The sequence below is a fragment of the Ambystoma mexicanum genome, chromosome 1p, assembly GCF_040938575.1.
Source record: "Ambystoma mexicanum isolate Mex_15411 chromosome 1p, UKY_AmexF1_1, whole genome shotgun sequence".
NCBI lineage: Eukaryota > Metazoa > Chordata > Amphibia > Caudata > Ambystomatidae > Ambystoma > Ambystoma mexicanum.
The window spans coordinates 205803765-205828719 of NC_090921.1; the positions used below are offsets into that span (position 1 = coordinate 205803765).

Below are 24955 nucleotides of genomic sequence, written 5' to 3' on the forward strand. Positions count from 1 at the left end.
ATAGGACACGTTTCTCATGACAGTTCCACGTCCATCTGCCGCAGTGACCATGGATCCCTTCACATGGGTTACATCCATGAGTTGGGGCTCGTATTTAAGGGATATTTTACCCTCTGGATGTCGGTTGCGCACCAGCACCGTGTCTCCTACCAAAATGATAGGCTTTTGTAGGTTTCTCCGGGCGCTCTCCTTCTCATTCTGCGCCTGCCGCTTCTCTCCTACTCGGTCATTGTCAATGGTCCTGGTTTCTCTTCCCTCTACCTCAGGTATGAGACCTCTGGGGCAGCGTTAGAACAGTGCTTACGCAGGCGCCACTCTGGTGGCCTGATGAGGAGTTGACCTGTACTCCTGGAGGAATTCAAACAGATTCTTTCGTAGCTCACCTCCTCCATTCAGAGATATTCTGAACACTTTGTTTAGTGTTCGCATGAACCTTTCAGCCTCTCCATTGGCTCTTGGCCAAAGGGAGTCACTTTTCAATGTCGTCTTCCCCAGTCCTCATTATACTTTGCAAATTGTTGGTCCTGAAATGGGGGACCATTGTCTGAGCACAGTTCATACGGAAACCCATGGGTTGCAAAGATTTTCTACAGAGCCAGTATGGTGTGGTCGCATGCTGTTGACTCCACCAGCTCAATTTCGGGGTATCGGGACCACTGGCCCACCACCACCAGGAAGCAAGTGCTCTGACCTGTGGACCCGAGGTCCGTGTGCACTGTGCCCCACGGTTGTTCACTCCTTTCCATGGACTGTATTTGAGGCCCCCTTTCTGCCGGACTGGCTGCTTGACATGGAATGCACTGATGCACATACTCTTCTACCCTCTCATCTAGGTTCAGGAACCACACCTTGGCCCGTAAGCATGCCTTAGTCTTGGCCGCACCCTGGTGTCCCTTGTGGGCAAGGTCCAACACTTTTGCCACCAGTGTGCGAGGTATGACAATCTGGCGCCCTGTCAGCATCAGCCCTTCTTCTGACCTCGAGAGATCATTCCAGGCCTGACACAATGCTTGCATGTCCTGTGGGCACCCTTCTCTCTTCTGGTTTTATTGGCCAGTACCCCCTTCCAGTCTGCGCTGTCCATGGCTGCTTCAATGACCTGAAATACCTCATCTGTTCTGGACACATCTACCAGTTCCTGGATCGTTAGTGCCACAGGAATTGCTGCCTCAACCACATGGTGGACCATTTCGACACATTCGATCACTACCAGCTTCTCTTGTGTAGACCTGACCTCGGGTGGCGAGACAAATAGTCTGCAGGGTTGTTGGTACCGGGCCTATATTGTAGTTTCACCCCATATTCTATCAGGGACAGCCTCCACCACTCTATCTGAGGAAGAGGCTTGGTTGATCTGCCAGCCATAATGGGGATCAGTGGATTGTGGTCCGTAACTGCAACCACAGGCTTTCCCAGAATATACAGGCAGAAGTGTTTACATCCCCATAGGATGGCCAGCACCTCTATTTCAATTTGTGAGTATCACTTTTCTCTGACAGATAGCGCCTTACTGGCATACGCAATTGGGTGCATCTGTCCCTGTGTTTCCGCCTGTAGCAGCAACGCGCCCAAACCTACTGGGCTGGCATCTACTCCTATTTCTGACTCCTTCTCTGGATCAAAGTAGGCCATTGTCTCACTGCCCGTCAGCGCTGCCTTGATGTCCTCAAATGCTTTTTGTTCTTTGGTGCACCATTCCCAGACTTCATCACTCAATGGCTCTGACAGCGATGCCAGACCGCGGATGAACCGCCCACAATAGTTCACCATCCCCAGAAAACTCCTGACCTCTGATGGTGACTCTGGAGGAGATGTTTCTCAGATGTCCCGCACTTTCTCTGGGTCAGGGGACATGCCACCAGCATGGAATCTAAATCCCAAAAATTCTATCCGATCCTTAAAGAACTCACATTTGCCTTTGTATAACGTAAGGCCCAGGCTATTGATTCTATCTAGAGTTCTTTCCAGCCTTTTCATGTGTTCTGCCTAGGATGAAGCAAACACCAAGATTTTGTCGCTTAAATTTATCACGCATTTAGTTGCGCGAGGGTGCCCCGAATCACATTTTGGAAGACTTTGGCAGCTGACAAGATGCTGAAGCTTAATCTATGGATCTGATACAGCCCTCGTGTGTTGTAAAAGTCGTGATATAGCAGGATTCAGGGTGCAGCTCTAGCTGATGGTATCCTGAGCGGAGGTCCAGTTTAGAAAACACCCTGGCACTTTGAAGTTCGCCTACAATATCATCCAGCATGGGTGTTAAGTGACGCTCTCGGCAGATTGCCCTGTTGGGCAGCCTCATGTCTACGCATATGCGCACAGCCCCTGTCTGCTTGGGCTTTGCTGCTACCACAATTGGTGAGACCCAGGGAGTCGGACCCTCGACTCTTTCAATAATGTCCATATCCACAAGAGCCTGTAGCTCATTCTCAACTTGCGCCCTCAGGGGGAATGGAATCCTCCTGTGTTTTAATGCCGTTGGTCTCACCAACTCGTCGATATGAAGGCGTATGGGTTCCCCTTTTAATTTACCTATGCCTCTGAAAACATCTGCATATCGCTCCATGATGTGTTCCATGTCTGTCAGATACACTGACACAGCTGAGTAACGAATGGGGGCTTACTTCCGTAACAAAGAATCTGGCTTTAATTGAGTTTTGTCCGTGAGTGACAGTTGATATAAATGCCCCTCTAAGTGGTAAAGGCGTGTCCCCTCCGAAGGTTTATATTCTAGCCTTTGTTTCTTCAAGCGCCGGTGGGCCCGGTAGAGCTTCATAATGCCCCGCAACTAGGACACACACTGATGCTCCAGTGTCTATGAGTACCGGCGTTGGCATTGCTCTGATGCTGACCACACAGGTGGGTTGACGTCGCTTTCGTATGCCAGATGCTATGTTGGAGATGAAGAACACTTCTTCCTCCTCTTCCTCTTCTTCTGCGATGTCCAATTCCTGTAGGCCTTGCTCAACTGCAGTGACTTACTTTGACTTTCTCGGAGTGCCACTGCCAACCCTTGCCGGACCTCTGGAGGCAGCAACCGGTACGGCTGCCCTGCATACCCTTCCGTAATGTCCTGATACCCTGCATCAACCACATACTCTTGTTTTTGCTGGGCATTCACCAGCATGAGGGAGATCATAGCTGCAATATTGACAGGGATGCGGGTGATCTGATTTCTGATATCTTCCTTTTTTTTCAGAGTCCACCGTTGTTTTTGGGTTGCTGTACGGCCTACTGCAAAGGCTTCTTCACTTCTCCCCGGGCGGACCGTTGCTTCCATACGGGCCCCTCTACTCTCCGCCAGTTCGTACGCTCGCCCCATGTCCAAGATTTGGGTCAGCGTCAGGCCAGGCTCGCGGATTACCTGTCTTCTCAGCTTCCACGAGCTGCATCCTTGAAGAAGTTGGTTGCGTATCATGCCTTCTTCATTTTCCCACCTGCATGTGCTAGCCAACTGCCTCAGCCTACCACAGAATTCGTCCAATGTCTCTTCACTCGACTGTCTCTCCGCACACATGACAAACCTGTCATAGTCCACATTTGCCAGGGGTAAAAAGTAATTCTGTAGGGCAGTCTTGACTGCTGCATAGGTTGTCGCATATGAGTTCAATGACTCAAAGATGCGATGCACCTCCGATCCTGCCAAGTACAGCATGGTTGCCACCTTGGCATTGTCCTCAGTTTCGCCAGTGGATCTGAAGAACATTTCTAATTTCTTCACCCATAATAACCATTTGGGGCCCAGCTTGAATGGGGGCCCAGACAGGTCGAATTCCGGCATGGGTGCTTATGTTCCTTGCTGTCTGCGTGGCACTGGCGCTGGGGCAATAGAAGCATCTTCTTGTTCGCCCATCTTGTCAGACCGCACAAGCACCTCTCCTTGGAGTATGAGGCTGCAAGCCTGTCACTCCCTGGATGCAGCCGCGCACTCAGGCTGTGGATGTGCTGTCTAGTCATCGCTGACACCTCTTGGGAACATCCACACTCAAAATTGTCTCACTGCTGGGCCCAAATTCATGAGTTAGTAAGATCAGTGTCCTGGACAGTGCCCAGTTTCGTTTTCCTTTCTGTTCTTTCTCTAGCCACAGCTATCCATGCTGGGATAGCTGTGGATTGTCCAAAAATTGTTCAATAGTGCATCCGACCGGCGCACAAGCACCTGTGAGGGCCGCAAACATTGTAGCAAAATTCTAAATGGTGGCTGCTAGAGCCATGTCGGGATCGGCACTGTGCGGGCGTCAGATAGATCCTTTGTCAATAAGGGACGCTGTCCCAATAAACCACCTTCCCCTCACCAGTGACTTCCCTTGTCATCAATGTTACTACTATAGACCCAGGCCGCCCATCCACACACACTCTCGTACATACGGTAAAGAATACGCAGATACGTCTGTATGCTTCAGGGTCCCGGCGGCTAATGAAGTCCTCGGGTTCTGCTTTATTAAACCTGCATGCGCAAGCCAGTACGAGGCTTGTGCATGCATACAAACATGTGTTTCAATATGCAACACTGGTGTAGATCATTAATGTAAAGGACACACAGGGCAAGCCACCTGTTCTGCTGAACTTAGCATTACTGGCTTCTATAATGTCAAAAGCCAGTTTATGCTCATCCTGGAATGAGCATCGGGTCCTGTGACATCCCGCGCTGGCAAGCGTGATGTCATCAAAGGACTGGGGTGAACGGCCAAAAAGTGTTGCTAGGATACGTATAGCTGTTTTCAAACATGAAGATTAAAGCAAGAGTTCAGGCAGCACTGCGGGACGTTTGAAATTGTAGTGGAAGATTTGCGCTGATCGCGCATGTAAGCATTTACCCATTCGATCCATGTAAAAATCGGCCGTTGCCTATTTAACGTAAATAAACTCCTCTTCTACTTAGTCATTAGTCACACTAGAGTGCAATCTGCTAGCAGTGAGCAAGTGAACACATTACATGCACGGTTAAAGTAAAACAATAAGCCTCACATGAACAGGGGTGTTGCAGAAACAGTTATGTGTGTATATAATATTTCACCATTTGAAGTAGCAGCGAGCTGGTCAACACGTCACGTGCACTGCTGAAATAAAATGATGAATTAAACATAAACATGAATATTTCCAAAATCATATATCTGGGTATATAATATTGTAAGTTGTAATAAGGTAATTGAGGACCGGGCAGTTTAAATGTGAGCAATACCATTGACGCATAGATACATTCAATTGCTGACCTTACTATAAGAAATGGACAGGCATCTCGTTAATATTGACTCTGTTGGAATGCAAAACTTCATTTAAAGCATCACACGTGGGATTAACTGAGAGAGAGTCTTAACTATGCTGTACATGGTTAAAAATACAGGTTCATAACACATGATGTACTCTGTGCAATACATAGGGTAAGATTAATAACACATCCATGATGTACTCTGTGCAATACATGTAGAGAATCCAGATTTCTCTAAATAAAAACACTCGGTCACAGTAAGGAAAACAAGGAAGGGTCAAATTGCAAAATGACGTGCTGATTTAGAGTCATTACAGGAAACACATAGTCAAACTCCTCATTGATCCCACAGAGTACCATTCTATCTAGTCTTTCGATCCAGTATGTCTCACGTTGGTTGAGTCTGTTAGCCAGATCTTTATGTGGACCCATTCTGGTTACTGCTTCCACAACCTGACTTCGAATTTGTGGAATGTCATGATTCTTTTCAATCCAGTTCCTATTTTTGGTGCATGTACATGATCGATGTTCATTTCATCACTGCTTACATGATCTCTTTGCTTGGCCCACATAGTAAATGCAACATGGTTCTCTAATTGTGTAGAACACTTTACTGGTATCACACGTCGCCTGACCTTGAGGTGGTGTAAAATATTACCTTTAGTGACAAACTGCAGTTCATGCATTGCATACATGTGTTAAGGATTTCAATCAGGCGATACACCCTGGTGTCAGCCTAGTAGCCAGCGCACAACTGAAATGCTTATTTTGTTACATATAGGTTCAATATTTGAGAGATACACCACTTATATCACACACCCCCTTTTCAAATACCCCGGGTCACAATGGACCAGGAACCAGGATGGTAGGTTAAGGTAATATTTATTTATTTATTTAGAAATTCAAGAAAATCCCACACTTTTAATATATGGGGCAGCAAACACCAATGGGGTGATAATGCAATAGGAATGTAGGCAATGCACTTAAATGAACCCTTTAGCAACACAGATAGAAAACACCAGAGAATAGAGACACTTTTTAATTTTGGGAAAGATAGGACTCAAGCTAGGATGTCCTCCTGCAATATTCCTCAACCCACAAATACCAATTCTTTTTTTTTAAATATTTTATTTTTGTTGGCAAAGGCATATAGCAAACACATACATCAGGGTGAGTAATACATTCAAACAATACATGTATCAAATCAGCGGTAATACAACAGAAATAGAAAAGCAGGTGAAAAGTAGTGGCATCACGGCACATCAGAAATGGTGCAACGCTTCAATGCAGGGTTTGGGATGACTCCTCCCCTGTGGAGATCTCATCTAGACCGTGGAGATAACAGTTGAAGGCAGTCCAAATGTTCTTGGGGCGAGATCACGCTGGGATCGTATTAAGAAATTTTTCCTCACAATTACGAGACCAGGTAAGTAGGTTTAGCCATTTCTGGAATGAGGGGGGAGAGGGGCTCTTCCAGTCCTGTAGAATACATTTCTTAGCCACAATGAAGCCCACATTCAAAAATGTGGCCATACATTTAGTTCCATCAGTCTGCCACACCCCAAACAGAGCTCCCATTGGGTCTGGGCCAACTGGAGTATCACAGATCTCAGTGAGTGTCTCCAGGATCTTACCCCAGAATTCTGTAAGCATCGGGGCACCCCCAGAACATGTGTAAGTGACGAGCGTCTTCCGCACCACAGCGAGGGTAGAGTTGTGAGGTGGTTCGAGCGAACCTGGAGATCTTGTATGGAGTATAGTACAGCCTGTTAAGTAATTTGTACTGAATGGTGCGATAGCGAAAGTTATGGGAAACTCTGCTAGTATGTGAACACATCTTCCCCCACAGGTGGTCCGTGAGTTCCAGTTCCAGTTCGGTCGCCCAGTCATCCCGGGCCCTGGAGGGTTGGGTCGAGGTACCCAGTAGCAATATCCTGTATAGCGAATAGACCATCTCACGGGCTCCACCCGAGTTGGCAATGTAAGCAATCCCGGGAGACTCTGGGGGTTCATTGGGGAAGCCAGGCCAGGCGGCGCGAAAGGCAGCAAAGAGTCTATAATATTGCAGAAGTTCCAGAGCCGAACCAGAATGGCCCGATCTCCAAGTTTGTGGCGTAATGAATCGCCCATCTGTTAGGGCGAGGTACCCCAGGGTCTCCCAATGATGCACCAGGCCCATGTCATGTGTGGGTTCCAGCCCGGGGAATCGCAAGGCAGGGAGCCACTTATAGTACGGGTGGTGTTTGGCACAGGACTTGAACATTTAACTCCAGGTGTGTACAGTAGTATGCACCGGGCCAATAGGGGAGTCTGGCTCATATTGCCGGTGCAATATTAGTGACATGACATTGATGTTCGCAGCCGCCAGAGCTTCCAATTTAACATGGGGGTGAGGAGGAAGGCCAGGGTACCAATAGGAGGCGAATTGTGCCTGAGCAGCGATCCAATACTGCATCATGTCAGGGGCAGTGAACCCTCCTCTATCATAGGGGGATGTCATGTCAGACCATTTTTTCCGTACCGCCCCAGAGTGCCATAAGAACCGCACACAAGCCTTGTGCAGTCTTGCAAAGTATTTCTTTCCTGGCCAAATGGGGACATTACAAAATATGTATAGTTGCTTGGGGAGTAGTACCATCTTGACAAGTGAGAGTCTGCCGGCCAGCGATAATGGGAGGGGGCGCCATCGCTCCATTTTTGCTTCAGCTTGTTGTGTCGCTGCCAAGTAGTTGTCAGCTAGTAGTGTTTCTTTGGTCAGGGATACCTGCACCCCTAAGTACTTAACCCCTTCAGGGGACCAATGCAAGGGGTATTCAGTGGCAGGTTGTGGAGTGGACCTGGTGAGGAGAAAGAGCTTGGCTGTAGTGTAATTTATAGTGAATCCAGAGTGTGTGCCTATGCGAGTGATGTCCCGTAGTATTGGATCGAGGTTACTGGTGGGGTCTCTAATGAATATTAGTATGTCATCGGCATAGAGTGAAATGATTTCAGGAACATCTTTCAGCAGTATCCCTTTGTGTGAGTGGTGTGCCCTAACGTGATCCTCCATTGGCTCTATCGCCAGGGCGAACAGAATCGGGGAGAATGGGCAACCCTGTCGGGTGCCTCTGAAGAGTGGGATTAGGCCAGACGTCTGGGAGTTGACTTGAACCCTGGCCACTGGTGAGTTGTAAAGTAGTTTAATATATCCAATCATGTTAGGTCCAATGCCCATGGTTTCCAGTACCAGCCACATATACCTCCAGGACACCATGTCGAACGCCTTCTGGGCATCAAGCGTGACCGCAACTGCCTTGGCGCCTTGGACAATTCAGGCCATGACATTGAGGAGTCTTCTAATATTATGGGATGTGGATCTCCCAGGCACAAACCCTGATTGATCATCGTGTACCATATATGTCATGACTGGAAGAAAGTGGTTGGCAATTACTTTAGCGAAAATGTTGGTATCTAGGTTCATCAGCGAGAGGGGTCTATACGACCCGCATTCATCGCCAGGTTTGCCGGGTTTGAGTAGTACAGTGATGGCAGCCTCGCGCAAAGTGGGAGGGAGAGTACCCAACTGGATTGCCTTGTCCCATACCTCAAGGAGTTTAGGGGCCAGGAGGGCAACATGCTCATGATAAAATTCAGCCGTAAGCCCATTGGGGCCCGGTGACTTGTCCTTAGGGAGACCGGATATGGCCTCAACAATTTCATCCAATAGAATTGGAGAGTCCAGTTGGTCTCTGGTTGCAGGGGAAACACAGGTCTTGGGATTTTGCTCAAGGAGGTCTCTCATATGGGATTCACTGTGTTCAGGAGGTTGGGAGTATAGCTCCATGTAGAAGTCTGTGAAGACGTCCAATATCGGTTGGTCACACCATTGCATTGCCCCCCGTTTATCCCTAACACAAGTGATCTGGTTATGGCCCCACTCTCCCCTTGTCAAAGCGGCTAGTGTTTTGCCGGGTCTATCACCTTCTCCATACTTCCGGGCTGCCTGGGGGCGGCTAAAGGACTGTACCTCCCTTGTGGCCAGTTCATTAAATGATTGCAACTCTTCACTAATCTGGGAGAGGACAGCAGGGTCAACTGATGCTGGGTGCGCCTGTTCTAGTTTGTGTAATCTAGCTTCCGACCGGCTGAGGGCTGCTCTGATAGTTTTAAGGACCCCCGCCTCCCTGGAAATGGCCATTCCCCTGATAAATGCCTTGAAGGCGTCCCATTGAATTCCCATCATGGTGGATTGGGGTGTGTTGTGTTCAATGTAGGACTGGATGTCAGCGAGGATGCCTGCCTTAAATACAATATCCTGAAGGGCAGCCGACTTAAATCGCCACGTGTTGATGGTAGGCGGGGGGGCACCCAGGTACAGAGAAAGCAGGACCGGAGCATGGTCCGACAGCGTGCAGGCAAGTATACATGTGTCCACCACTCTACCCATCATTCAACTTGTCTATTCTAGAGGAACATTTGTGAACTGAGGAGTAGTAGGTATATTCTCGTGTATGTGGGTGTAGTCTCCTCCATACATCATGAATATCGAGGGTTGTGCAGTGAGCTAGCAGCCTACGTGACGCACCAGACAGCCGTCTAGGGGCCGTACCAGTCCTGTCCAGGGTAGCCTCTAAGATGAAATTCATATCCCCACCCCAAATGATCTGTACCCCCACATAGCCCAGCAGGATGGATACCACCAGATCCATAAAATCAGACGAGTCTACATTAGGCCCGTAGGTATTCACCAGGAGGTATTCCCTATTGGCTATCGCGCAGTGTAGTATGACATATCTCCCCTCCGTGTCAATGTAGCTTCGGTGCAGTACAAACTTGAGTGACTTGTGAATCATCATGAGGACCCCCCTGGCCCTTGTAGAGTACGACATGAAATATCTATTGGGGCCCAGGATGGTGCCATACACTTTGTGAGGGGGCCCATAGCGTGTGTCTCCTGTAAGTATAGTATTTTGCATCCATGTCTGTTGTTGTAGGTCATGACTCTACGGGCCTTAGTGTAATTGCTTAGGCCCCGGGTGTTCCAGGACATTACTATAGTAGGCATTCTAGGGGTCTAAGGTACATCCCACCATTGTTGCTGTATGATATATTCACTGTGTGATTCACCACCATGCGTGTGCCCCGATGCAGTGCAATGTGCAAATCTGCCTCTGCCATTTCCAATAACAGTTCCCAGCACATACCCTCCCCCACACCCGCACCACCCCATCCTTGTGGGTAATGTGTCCACCCTACCCCCTCCCTATAGAACCAAAATCCCCCACAAAGCGGGGTCAGCGGCGGATCCCCAACATGGATCCAATTCGCTAGTGGCCCAACCGGGGACAAAACCCAACAATAGTGTAACAAAAATAAACATTGCACTCGCAGTGGGGTGCGCTGTTGCCGTGAGGTGGAACTAAGACAAACACGGATAACATAGAGTACCAAGCATTATATGAAACATTAGAACGCATACTTATCACCTTGTCCCACAGCAGGCTAGTCGGCAATAGAGCAAATGCGAGGTCCGACGTGAGTGACTGAGGACAGACCTGCGGTGATAGGGGAGGGACCGCAGACAGCCTCGAAAGGGGCACTCGCCAGGCGTGGTTGTTTCGAATACCAAATGTGTATGCGTAATTGAGACAGTGGAGTGTTGTTACCATCAGCACATTAATTATTATTGCTTTTTTAAGGAACAAGCAATAATGACTAGGCTACATGATTACAGAATAAGTGGGGTTCAGTCATTGGCTCAAGGTCTTCGTTCACATTGTGCGGTGGTATCTGAGACTCTATGAATTTCACGGCTTCCTCTGGGGCAGTGAAAAAGTCCAGTTTTTCCATGAAGGTGATCTTGAGCCGGGCCGGAAAAAGGATTTCATAGGGGACGTTGCGTTCTCGTAGTAGTTTCTTGACTCCAAGGAACTGGCGTCTCTCCTGTTGTACCCCAACGGAAAAGTCGGGGAATATACGAATGGTGTGTGAGTCAAGGCGGAGGTCCCCTTTCTCGCAGGCCAGGCGGAGGATGAGATCTCTATCCCTATAATTGAGGATCCTGGCAATTATAGGCATGGGGAAGTCCCCCGGCTTGGGGCGTGGTGATAGGGCCCGGTGAGCTCGCTCGACCATAAAGAATTGTGACAGGACAGGGTCGCCCAGGAGGTCTTTAAGAAGAGTCTCGACAGCCAGTTCCATATGCCCCTTGAGGGCATTCTCAGGAACCTCAACAATACGAAGGTTGTTCCTGCATGAGCAGGATTCAAGATCATCACATTTCGCCTCTACAGTTTTCATGTCTCAGGTCAAAGTGGCCACTGTGTCCTGCAGCAAGTGTAGACTATCGTCATTTGCCCCAATACGATTTTCGGCCTCCGTGATTCTGGTTCCCGCCTGGGCGACACGCAATTTGAGGGATGCCACATTGGCGTTAATGTCGTCAAGCTTTTCGTGGAAGGAGGCAAAATTCTTGGCCATGGATTCCATCATCGTGGTGAGATCCGGAGTAACTGCACTGGAGGAGGGCTTGTGTTCAGGGTCCTCCTGGACGGATGACGCAGGCTCAGCCTCCGCACGAGGGGTGGCTTTTGCAAATTTGTCCATGGCGCCCACCTTTTTGGCCCCTCTGGATCTATTAGACATTGCTGTTGTGATTGGGGGGCCCATAGGTTCGGACCTGGAGTTGTACAGGATGCAGGTGTGCTATGCCAGATTCAGCACCCAACGGGGGAGCCAGGAGTAAGAGACAGCCCAACACTTGCTATTAATGTCACTTGGTGATGGTGCAATTAGGATAGTTGGTGATGCAGCCCTCGGCATTGAGTGGGTCGCCTGACAGCTCGACAGTACAATGTTGGAGAGATGGTGTCGCTGAGGGACCCCCAGCGGGCGGGTTGGGACATGCACAGCATCCACGCGAGTCAGGGGCGCCTATAGCTGTATGCCACCGGGCCAAAGGCAGGGGGGCTGCATGATGGCCACTGGGTGAGTTGGTCGTGGCCAAGGTGTCAAGGGTGTCCAGGCGATCCCAAGAGGAGTGAGAGAGTGTAGATGAGAGGCCACCACCATGCAGGCGAGATTGGGCTTAAGCGGTAGTTGGCACAGTCCAGAGTGTGCAGGGGGGACACCCGCGGTGGAAAGGCACCCACTTTGGTGCCACAAGTGAGAGAGATCAACACCGCCTCCCCCAGCTCCTCACCTGTTCTAAATGCGCACGGATCCCAGAGCGCAGGGCATGTCCTTCAGCCCCGGGGCCACGCACAGCAGCACCCGAGGCCCCGGCGTAGTCCCAGTCCACTACGTACAGCCGGCAGGCTGATAGAAGGCCAGGCAGCAGCACTGCAGCATGGGTATAAGAGGTGGCCCGAATGAGCGGCAGATGGGGGTCAAAGCCTCCGCGACTCACGGCCGGATGCAAGAGGGGCCGCGACCCTAAGGGAAGGGGGAGACTCACTCCCCAGCGCATGTAGGAATCCAGCAGCTGGGCGCCGAGGGCCGGCAGGCGGGTAGGCACGCCTGAGCCCACTGATGAACTGGGGCGGGGCTCCCGCTGGGAAGGTCCGCTGTCAGGCCCGCGGCAGCGCCAGGGAGTGCCTGTGTGGTCAGGCCGCAAACTTGAGGAGGATGTAGCAGGCCTCCCGGAGCCCGATTCAATACGAGGCTCGAGCAGGGCAGGCAGTAAGAGTTAGGCAGCAGCCCAGCAAGTTGTATGGTGATGGCAGTAGGGTGGACCGCTGATGAGGCCAGATTAAGTTCCACGCTTCACGGAGCTCTGCAGCTAGGCAGCCATTTTGGGTCTGCTCAACAGCGCCCCCTCACAAATAAGCAATTCTAAATAGATATAAGGAAGCAGCAGGTAATCAGGAATGAGGAATAAGAAACCAAATTCAAATCCAACCTTCCCTCCCCAAACAAGAAAAAAGAATTGATTTGAACCCTTGCAAGGTTAAAATGACACTCAGAAATGACTGAATAAAACAATGAATGTGTGCAAAAATCCTTAAATAAGTACAATTCTCTACAGGAGCAACGCTCGAAAGTTACAAGCAATCATAAGCAATAGATTGAGCAAAAGCATATAATTCAAAAATGAATGGAAGAGTTAAAACAATTGATAGTAAAAATAACATGTGTAAAACTTTGCAAAAATGCTCATTCCCGCCTGAAATTGACCAAACAGTTTTTAATAAAAAGGGGGTGAAATATTGTAAATCTGGATACGGTTTTGGGGTGTAGCTATGGATCCTAGCTGTTAAATTGAGTGAGTTATGCTAGATCTAGTGAGGTGCGTTTTTGGAAAAATAAAGGTACGATAAAGGCACAGAAATCAATTTTGACAAGGACAGTTTTACTTTATGCTAGGGCATTCAGGCTAGGCTACCAGCTTGAGACTCAGTAAGCTCCGGAGTTGATCCGCAGAAACAATCCTAGCACCTCTGCGCCCACCCTGGCGGACCCAGTCCGATCACCTGAGGGAGGACTAAAGGTTTAGTATTTCACAAGACAAAATCAATAAAGAAGTTAGCAGTAGTGCAAGGAATCAAAGGCAGGGTTTCAAGAATGATTGCGACAATATTACAGTTATCAGGATAAGGATTGGATGACTTAGAGATTGGGGTGGAACAAAGCAATGCAAGGTTTACTATGTTTCTATGGTTCCTATTGATACTCACTGTCCACTTTTAGTTTGGGTTTTGGACAGTCAGTGCTCTGGATCACCACATGGATCTGGTCTAACACATGGCAGCCGGACAAACTCAGCGGGGCAAATTCAGCTGGGCAGGGACTGGATACCAAAGGATAGTTCTTCTGGACTGGCAGTTCTGGTTACTGGATCCCATAGGGCATCAGGATAGCAGGATATCAGTGAGTGGCAGCACACCAGGTAAATTCAGGATGCTTCCTCAACTTTAGATGGATAGATGCAAGATGAAGACAGGAACAGACAGGAACAGGTCACCGGCGTAGGAATCAAGAATCAGTGTGTGTCAGGGGCCCTTATTTATAATGCCAGATGACATCATTACAGTATATGGCAGGGGCAGGCTTCACTACCCACACCCCAAACAATAGGATTGGGCAAGGGCATAGTCTCTGCCTTGCTCACAATTGTTTGGATATCAGAAAAGTGATGTCATGTTTATGAGGTGATTTCTACTGTATCTAGAAACTCGCACATTTCCTTTACTGAAAATCCGATTTTGCCAAAAACAGATATTTATGCAGTTGCCACCTCTTAGTAAATCAGATACACAGGTTACATATTTTGTACATATTTTGCGCAGCAAAATTTAGTCCAAACCACCAGTCTGTGCGACCTTGTTTCGTCTTTCATCTTTCTGACACATTTTGGTAATTTTATACATTAAAGATTTGGCCCACAATTCCCCAATTTTATACACAGATGCAAATTGTCCCCAGGGATGTATTTACAAAATTTGACATTTGCACCATGGATGCTTTTCTTGTAATATAACATATATCACCATTTCTGTCCAGAGTGTGCCACGACATTCTACCAAGTTTTCAAACACAGCCCACAATTCCACTTTTACGCTGTGAAAATTCCACATTTTTACCTATTGTGACATCTGAGATATACGTTTTTTAAAAGTTCTTTATAAAATAGTCTTAAGACAAATGGTAATCATTGTCTGTCATTTTTTTCTTCCCAGCTAACACCTACTGGCAGTTTCTTCCAAGCAAGATCAGGGGCCTCTCTCTTAATTGAATGTTTTATTGCCTTTCACCCTTGACAGGTGAGTGTCCCAGGACTGCTATTGATCAAGCCTGGAGCAAAAACGAATGGCTGATGAGCATGTGAACTGTCATTGTCCTATCACATTCAAAGTTTTTCACGCTGGTACTTCGCACCTAAGTGTCCTGGATTTAGGGTGTATCTCCCTTCCTAGGAGGAGTTTTATAGCTGGCAACTGAAATTACAGGTTTCAGAGAGCTTGCAACTCCATTCTATGGGCCTCATTACGACTAGTGTGGAATGGGTTAACGGCGCAGGAAATGGTGCCAGCGCCGTTAAACCCATTCTGCACTCTTACGCTAATAGCACCATGGCTACCTCCAAAGTCGTAATGAGGCCCTATGTGTTTTAAAATGTTTCATTTATTACTTTAATTTGGTTTTCAGCTCCCCAGATTGCCACTGTCTTGGCAGCTGTAGTAATTTTTCTTGCAGCAGGACTCTTATCTAAAGTACAGTTCTCCTTGACCTGGCTCAGAGCGTAAAAAGTCTCTTTGAACTGCTGCACCTGGATACATTTTGTCAAGAAATAAATGTGTGTTTCCCGTGCGAGTGACAATGAAGTTGCTTTTGATTCCTCTGAGAGTTGGTTTTAACTGGGCCTTTTACTCACAGTGGTTTAAGAATGACAGATGAAATTGGCATCAACGCAGCATTTTGAAAGTGTGAAAACGGTTTCATTTTGGAGGGGATTTTGTCTTTTGTGGCAATGACAGGCTTTCCTTTTCACTTGATTCCATATATGTTTCAGAACACACTGGCATATTTTTCAGTATGTCCCCTTGTTCCATTTTGCCCGAAGTGTGTGAGGCAAAATAGTGCAGCCATTTTTCTGCTGTTGCTGCCAAAAGCAGTTTTTAGGTCCTGGTGCGCACAGGAGCCAGCGCAGCCAGGTTACTGTTTCTTGCACACAGGCAGCTCAGTGATGTGAGGCAATGACGTTGAATGGGTCAATATACCCCACACATGGGAACATCCCTGTTTTTGTAGTCTTAAGTGCACTCTTTATCATGCCTGTTTTTAACTGTTTTGAAATTAGGACTCCTTTTATATGCAAATATGGGCGGTTCCTTAAAGAGGTACCCGGGCATCGCATGTGAGGGCTCTCCAGTTTTTGCCTACAATTGATTTTATTTGTCGGTTTTGAATATTGAATATTTTTAGACATATACAAGAACCGGCAGCTTTTTTTCTTTACGTACTTTATTGCGCTTCTCATATTGGCTACACATTCCTTTGTCACATTGAATTCCTCGGGTTTATAACCTCTGGCTAAGAACTTATCATCCATTTGTTCAATCTGTCATAATCCTCAGGATCCCTCACAATTCTCCTGAATCTTAATATCTGGAAAAATGGAAGGTTCTTTATCGCATTCTTAACAGTGTTCTCTACATCTAAAAAAATGGATCTCGTTAGGAGACACCTTGCTCGTGAATTGGATTCTCTGGTCGATAGTGTTAAGGTAGGCTAAAAATCCCTTCAGGCTTTCAATAGTTCCTATCCACAAGCCAAACATTTAATCTATAAACCTGACCCGCAACTTAAGATAGTTCTGCCAAACAGGATGGTCTAAAACATGATCTCTTTCAAATGTATGCATAAAGCAGTTGGAGTAAGTGGGTGCCATGGTTGCTCCCATGGAGTTTCCCGAGCTCTGTAGGTAAATTTGGTCTTTTAAGTGAAAGTAGGAGTTTTCAGGAAAAACATGAAGTTGCACCAGTTTAAATTTACATGATGCTTTGATATGCTACTCGTGGAGGAGAAACCACTCTAAGGCTTCAATTCCCAGATCATGATGGATTGAGGTGTACAAACTCTTGACATCAATAGTAAATGTAATGTTTTCTGGGCTGTCATTTATCTGGCTGAACATTTGTAAAACGTGAGTGGTGTCTCCAATGTAAGTGCTAGTTTTTTGGATGATAGGTTGCAGAGAAAAATCAACATATGTACCCAATGGCTGCAATACACTATCCAGCCCTGCTACAATTGGTCTTCCTGCTTCCTACAGGGTTCACCAGTCCACTGCTAGAACAAAGGGTGTTATATTATATACGCACATAACTGTTTCTGTAACTCCCATGTTCAATCGGCAACGACCGGTTTGTACATGGATCGGATGGGTTATTGCCTAAATGCCCGATCAGAGCTTATCTTCTGCTACAGACAGCCTTCCATTTCAAGCATTCTGCAGTTCTGCCTGCCTCTTGCTTTGACCTTCATGTTTGAAAGCAACTATACATATCCTAGCAACACTTTCTGCCCATTCACCCCAGTCCTGTGACATCATCACGCCTACCACTGAGTGACGTCGCGGGACCCGATGCTGATTCCGGGATGAGCACGGGCGGGAGACAAATGTGATGCAGACGCGCCAGCTGCAGCTGGCTTTTGACATTATAGAAGCCAGTCATGGGAAGCCCAGCATAACTGTTGGCATGTCGTGTGTGTCCTTTACATTAGTGATATACAACAGGTCTCCTGTAAGAAACGTTGAGTTGTTATTTTTGCAGATGCCAGCTATGGCCGCTAAACCTTCTGAATGAGAATGAGAGATCTGAAACACAGATGAGAAAGCACCTATATGTGTAGGTGGCGTGAGGTTGAGAACCTTTTCACATTATCACGAATATTTGGTTTCAGTTTGAAACGAATAATGTTGGCTAAGGTAAATGTGCTCCTTTTAATTGTGATACTTTGTAATGTGTTTGAACTGACCCTGTATACCACCACTTCTTTTCTGCTTTTCTGTTTGCTTCATTTTTATGCACACTCTTCTAGTACTCTTTTTAGCCTTGTGCCCAGGGCCTTTTTCTTTACAACGTTCTCCACAGGATTGCATTGATTTATAAAAGGAAAGCTTTCCATAACTGTGATGCCCGCTAGTACTTGATTTCTGGGATTTCGATAAGGTTCAGTGAAATATTTCATGCCCCATCATACATTAGCCAACTAACCCATTCTCATACATGTCTCAGAGCCTTATAATAGGTGTTTAGTTTGCTGTCATGATCTATCCTGCTGTTTCATTTTATTCCGTTTGCAATCCAGCATAATAGTATTTCCTACCTGGGGGAGTCTGTAAAGACCCAGTACTCTGGACATGGCGATGGAGCATGATGACCCTGCGTCTCCAACCATGCCTGCCATGGTGCGCTTTTTCAGACATGTGTAGTTTGGAATAGGTTGTTCTAGCCCTGTCAATGCCCAGAAAGTTCCTTCCATGGCTCGTTGACTCTTCAAGCAGGAGTCATAGATGCGAAAACCCAGTGTGATGTTGGGTAAGATGTTGGGGTATCCATTTACCTCCTTGATGGCGAAAAGCATGGCCTGGAGCCATTGGTAATTCAATAAGCCAAGTCTGGAAATGATAGGACGTTCACATTTAAGTGCAGGATATAAAAGCCTTTAAGGTATGCAAGTAAATAGGTATATACGAATAGTCTTAAATGCTAAGACAGGCAGGCTGAGATTCCTCCTCCAGTGACCCCACTCTGATTCCCACACACCCGGTTGTAAATTGGCATTACCTCAATAAAGCCTTGTATAATTCTTACAACCGCGACTTAAACCTGGAGAGTGGGTATCTACTCACAACGAAGATACTATGGGCCTAATTCACAGAAAGTTTCCAGTGGGTCTTTGCCATTATAAAACGCTTCTGTGAATTAGGCCCTCTGAGTAACACCGACGTGCTCCTCCTGTGTTACTCGTGCACCAGGTTTAAGTTTGTTTGTTTATTAATTTGTAATGCGCACCAGACCCGGGGGTATCAGGGCACAGAGGGATACATGAATACTTATAGTTACACAGGTTACAAAAAGGCACGTACAACATTTACATATATGAATACTTGGCACATGAATACTTTCAACTGGTAGTTACACAGGTTGCAAAAATGCTATGAAAACAGTTCACGGGTAATATACAGTTATGGAACTGAGTACTAGATATATGCATACACACTGGAACAAGGGGTATATAATTACATAATTTACAGAGTTAATGTACAATATATTTGAGGATTTGCAGAGGCTAAATACAGTTAAATACAGTTCGATCTGGGGGGTAATGCTATGATACTAGGGGAGGAGGACCAGTCACTAATGTGGGTGGGTGGTCATTTGCTCTGAGCCAGTTAATGGTATTAAGTCTGAAGTTAAGGAACGTTTGATCAGCCCTCATTGGGGGAGGGTGGGGGAGTTCCGTGGCTGTGCAGATTTGACCGGGATGCTGCTCCCTCCAGCTTTAGTTAATTTAAATCTAGGTACAATTAGGCAATCTGAGTTGGCAGTCCTCGTAGGTTGGTTATTAGTTTTTCTGTCGATTCTCTCCACAAGGTAACAAGGGGCAGCATTGTTCAGGCATTTGTGGGTTAAAGAGACAGTTTTGAGCAAGATTGTGTCGCTGATGGACAGCCATTTGTTCTGTCTCCTTACCTCTGACATATGCTCTCTTCTAGAAATGCCCTTTGCCGTTCTTAGAGCATTGTTCTGGAGGATTTGGATTTTGTTAATAATCTGCTTGCTGGCACCCAGGTACAATGAATTGCAATAGTCCATCTTGGACAAAATTAGGGCTCGGGGCCAGAACGGTGCAGCTATCTTTGGAAAGAAAGGGTTTACCAGCTCTGATAATCTTGCATGTGTATGCGGTGGCCGAGGCCATGGCAATAACCTGTTTAGCAAAGGTGAGGAAGGAATTTAGGTAGAAACCCACAGTTTGCACCTCTTCAGCGATTTTAATAAGGTTGCCATCAATGTTAAAGGATGAGTATCTGGGGCCAAGTTTATTGAGGTTAAATGCCGTCCCAAGGATGAGGAGCTTCAATTAAGTGAAGGGTAAGTCAGAGTACTTTTTCTATGACTTGATCCATTGGGGTGGAAGGAAGCATGATTATGGCACCAACATCATTGTGGTTTTTTACATTTTTCAGCATTGCAATTTAATAAACATATTTAGAAGATTGTGCACAGATCCAAGTGCATTTGTTTTTGTAATTTAATGCACTATTGAGACCTTCAGTAGTGGAGTGAAACTGCTCATAGAAAATTATAATTAAATAAATCCTAATACCCAAACACGTATTCTTAGCTATTGGAAAGGTTAATGCACATGTTGTTATTTCAGGCAACTAAGGGAAATGCACTTTTCACTTCTGAGCACTCACTACCCCAAATCCTACCAGTTTTAAGTATTATTGACAATATGGGATAGAATTCAGGTAAGAAAAAATAAAAAATAAATACACTTGTTCAATACTAGCATGGCAATAATTAAAAAAAGAAAAACAGGTGCTATTTCAAACAACACCTGATTTTGATGACCATACTCTTCAGGTATGCATTCAGTAAATTTGGCACTATTATTGGTTAACATACCTCCTATAAATTGCAGGTACTACCGCATTATTTTATCTTACAAATTAGGCCAGTTCCCTTAATTTGCCTACTTTGAGGATGTATATGTGTAACTAGGAGGAGGAGGTCATTGCATTGAATTTTTCACATTTTTGGAAACCTGAGCATGTTCATTTTTCAGAAAACTAAAGGACGTTGCTCCGTATCTGCAATAAATACATAATTCCTGAGTGCCCTCAAGGATACCACATCCAGTAACTATCATCACCAACTGCGTTTTTCCTGTACAATTTCCATTAAATAAATTTTTGTTAGTCCAACAATACCTAATTCTCATTATGGAAAAAAGAAATTACCACATACAAAATAAGAGAAAGGAAAGTTTTCGTGCATCCATTTTGAACAAAATCCTTCTTTTGCTAACAATTTTTATTAGTTAATGGGGCTCAAAAGATTTTCCTCCATCTTTTTAAGCAACTCTTGTCTATCAGGTTCACTCATGTTTGTTCTAGTGTTGGGTCAACTTAAATATTTTCGTGGTTGCTCCTCTTCTTAGAGGGACCCGCATTACCATGTCACCTTCTTCTGCTGCTCCCAGAAAACACGTGAGGGACCATAGCATTGCCATCCTCTCTACCCTCAACCACACCACATTTATTTTTACACTTATGTCAGTGTTTTCGGGTAAGCTCTTTTGAGCCGTGCAGAACGTTCTCATACATGCCCACATTGACCTGATCAGTGGGTGGAACTCCCCCTAATGTTCTCTGCATGCCATGGCATTTCACAAGGTTCAAGTGGAGTGCTTCCTCTACTCTATCTCTGTCTCTACCTGTGTTGTTCCCCAGAGGTCTAACCTCTCTCCCTGGCTATTTAACCAATACCTGGCACTTCTTGCCCACCACATTGCAGCTTCCGGTGCTATGTGGATGACACTGAGCTCATTTTCAGGCTATCCTCCGCCACCTCTTTTCCCTCTCTCATCTCTCACTGTCTGTCCTCCATCAAGGAGTGGTGTGCTACCAATGATCTATGCCTTAATGACAGTAAGACTGAGAGTCTCCTCATCGGCACACCCGCTCACTTTTTTTCTGTCACTCTCTGGCCGGCCTCTCTTGGACCGCTTCCTGCGCCGACCTGTGAGGCCATAAAACTTCGGGTCATCTTCGACTCCACACTCTCCTTCTCTCCTCACATCTCTGACGTCTCTAAGAAGTTACACTACCAGCTACACCTCCTCAGAGATATTCCTCCTTTCCTCTCCTTCCCCCAGAAGCTCACTGTCTCCAGAGCTCTGGTTCTCTCTAGGCTGAACTACTGCAACAGCCTCTTTATAAATCTGCCTGCCTCTACTCTCCATCTGCAACTTATTCACAACAGGACTGCAAGACATGTTCTTGGCCTCAAGCCCAGCGATCATATATCTCCAGGACTGAAGTCCCTTCACTGGCTCCCAGTGTCTGCGAGGATTAAGTTCAAAATCCTCTGCATTGTCCACATGGCCTTCTGGGGCCTGGGGCCTCAATACCTTCAACTCTCTCTTCCTAAATATCTTCCTTGTCGAGCTCTTCGCTCATCCACCTCCAACTCCCTCAGGGTAAGTCGCTTCTCCAAGCAACGAGTTGGCAGTAGATCTCTCTCCTCGGCTGGGGCCGCCCTCTGGAATAGCCTCCCTACCTCACTGAAACTTGAGGAGAACCATCTCCGGTTCTGGAAGCACTTCAAAACATTTCTCCTTGCTTTTGCTTTTTCTCCTCCTCTCCCCTGCTGAACCCCTGGCTGAAACTGCACTGGTAACCTGGCCACCCTCTGATCTTGGGCCCAGGTCCTCTCCACCACTGCCAGTCGCACACCTGCACTGCCTTCCTGGCAACCCCCGCACTCTGAACTGTTGCTGTATCCCTAAAGTCCCTCTATCAGCACTTGACACCGGATGTCTGCACTTACCCTTGCACTTGCCACCAGCTGGCCGCACTTACTATGTTATTAGTCTATTGTCCCATGTACTGCACTCTCCCCTATCCCTCTCCCGTATCCCTTGCACTTTCCCCTTTCCCGTTTCCCCTTCCCATGCACTTGCGTGATCTGAATGACACCTGGCCTAGTAGGATCGCTGTTTGTCTTCCCTCTGTTCCCCCTCCCTTGCCTCATCGCGCCTTGAAACACGTGTGGATAGGCACATTATAAATGCCATATCATATCATACCGGGAACACATAACTCCCCTACGTCAAAAGCTGCATTTAATCCCCATTCAGGCCAGAATCAATTTTAAGATTCTGATCCTGAGCCATAAAACCTTATAGAGCTTAGTCATGACATATTTTAAGAAATGTTTCGACTGGTAATATGCTGAGAGACCAATTTGATCATTAGTTCATTGCTTCCCCTGTCATTTCGAATTTTTAGGTATAAGAAAGTCAGGTCATTTGGGAGATCAGGGTCGGTGGTAGGGGGCAAATTGTGGAACTCCTCGCCCAGGGATATCAGAGAAATCCCTAACTTGTTGCATTTCATAAAAAAGTTAAAGACCTTCTTGTTTGAGGGATAGGGCCTCATTAGGAGTTTGGCGGTAGCCAAACTCGCATCCGACAACGGCACCTGCGAATGGGCAATTACCGGTCCATTCCGAGTTCGGCAGACCAGTAATTGCCCATTCGCGGGTGCCGGTGGAACGCACTCCCCATCCCCATTCCGCCCCATAGGGCAGAATGGGAATGGGGAGCATGGATGCACCAGCACCATTCATAACAGTGCCAATGCATCCACGAGTTGTGCTTGCGGATGCCTTCCATTCCACCAGGGCAGACCTGGTGGAATGGAAGGCACCCGCGAGCACAACTCAGAGTTTGGTGGTGCGGTAGCAATGGTGCCGGTGCCCTACCGGCACCGTTGTTACCGAATCGCCAAACTCCTATTGAGGCCCAGTATCTGGCTTGTTGTTCAATTTTTGTAATAACAGGTCTGCTATGCTGTTTACTTCTTCCTTTTAGGTCTATTCTTTTTTTTTCTCTGTTGGCTGATAGTAGAGTGCTTGGAAACCAGTTTGGTAGTGGGCCACTTTTCTATTAAATAGATATATAAATAGAAATGGTGCTTTAGATTTTTGGTTTTGAGAATATAGCTACCCTACAGTGGGATGAAGACACTTTCATCAAATAGATTTCACACATCCCCAAGTCTGTACCATCTTTCCATATGAAAAGTGAAGCCAACTATTCCTAGAGAATGTATGAAGACTGATATCTATCTTGGCCTGGTCAACAGTATAGTGGAGGAAAGTACTGCACTTGCAATAAAAAGGCTATTGGTGATTATTGCTAGCTTCTTCCTTGTAAAAGTGCGTGAAATCTTTTCATGAAACAAACCTTTTTCACATCAGTCGGATGCAGATGTTTTTATTTTTTTATTCTATTATCAAAACTCGTAAACATGTTATAATGGAACATTGCCTGTCAAGCTATTGTGATATTAGAGAAGTTCTTAAACTCCCGAAGGAGTCCAATAGTGCTCATTTAACTTCACATTCATTTATATTATTGAAGAGTGCTTAATGGCAATACGCAATGTGTATTGTTCCGTTTAGACTTAATTGTGTTCTGCGTTATCTAAATGTAGGTCAAAGTCATTAGAAAGATATTCATGTTCTTTCTGTTTTACATATGAGATAATAATTAATTTCCCTCTTTATGCCCTAAATAGTCACAAGTGTGTTGCCAGACTATAATGCCAATCTTGAAGGCAAAGGGGTTTTTCTCATTACAGGTCACCACAAATGCATCTGCAATAAAATCCAGATCTGATCATGGCTTGAGCGCTACAGAGTTACTTGAGTAGAGCACTGAGAATACAAGGGGAAGCATAATTGTAAGTAGATTTTTGTATGAGACTTAATAATGTTGTCATTCTAGCTTCATGGTTATTGAAAATACATGTCTTGTTTTTGTAAATATTCAATGTTATTGTTGAGATGATGCATATGATCCCCTTTATTAGGATATGTTTCACTATTTCTACTGCTTTGATCTGTTTTGTATTGTATATTATGTGTTGTGATGTTCTTTTATAGCTTGTTCAAGAAGTTAAGAATAGCAATTATCTAACATTTAAAGATAAAGTGGTTTGACCTTGCACCCTGTAATGATTTTAATATATGCAATATATCTGAATATCTGAATTCTTGTGTGAAGAATTGTCCCTTATATAACACTGTCTACCATGACAATCCCACCACACACTATGGGGCAAGACACATGCTGTTTTTAATCTGAATATTCTGGTGTATTTAAAATAATCAATACATTAACGTTGGTCCCTTAATGTTCGGTGCTGGGGAAGTCACTCCTCAAATTCCAAATAAATACAATTCTGAATTCACAGACATCATGCAGTCCCTGCAGCTACAGTCATAACAAATGTATCAATGTATATGAATGTTTTAATAATTCATACAGATAGATACATCTTTTCTATATGTATGCGACCTGCGGTGTTTAGCCAAATTCAAATGTAGTCTTGCTTTTTGAATCAAGAAAAGGGTTCAAATGTTAGAGCCAATAATGTTTTTATTTATGTATTTATTCCTTTTTTATTAGCTGTCTTACACAGCAGCATACAACTGCTTTTTAATACAAAAAAGAACAAGT

The 24955-nt window shown here is 45.9% G+C and overlaps 1 protein-coding gene across 1 annotated transcript in view; it reads right to left on the reverse strand.

Annotated features, from left to right (window-relative positions):
• Nucleotides 1-21474, reverse strand: part of LOC138470057 (extracellular calcium-sensing receptor-like) — a 164778-nt gene extending 143304 nt beyond the window's left edge. The window contains exons 1-2 of the mRNA XM_069609033.1: nt 21395-21474; nt 18020-18311 (exon numbers count right to left, since the gene is read on the reverse strand). Coding sequence (XP_069465134.1) covers nt 18020-18311; nt 21395-21474 — 372 coding nt within the window. The remainder of the gene's footprint in view (nt 1-18019; nt 18312-21394) is intronic.
• Between the last annotated feature and the right edge of the window lie 3481 nt (nt 21475-24955).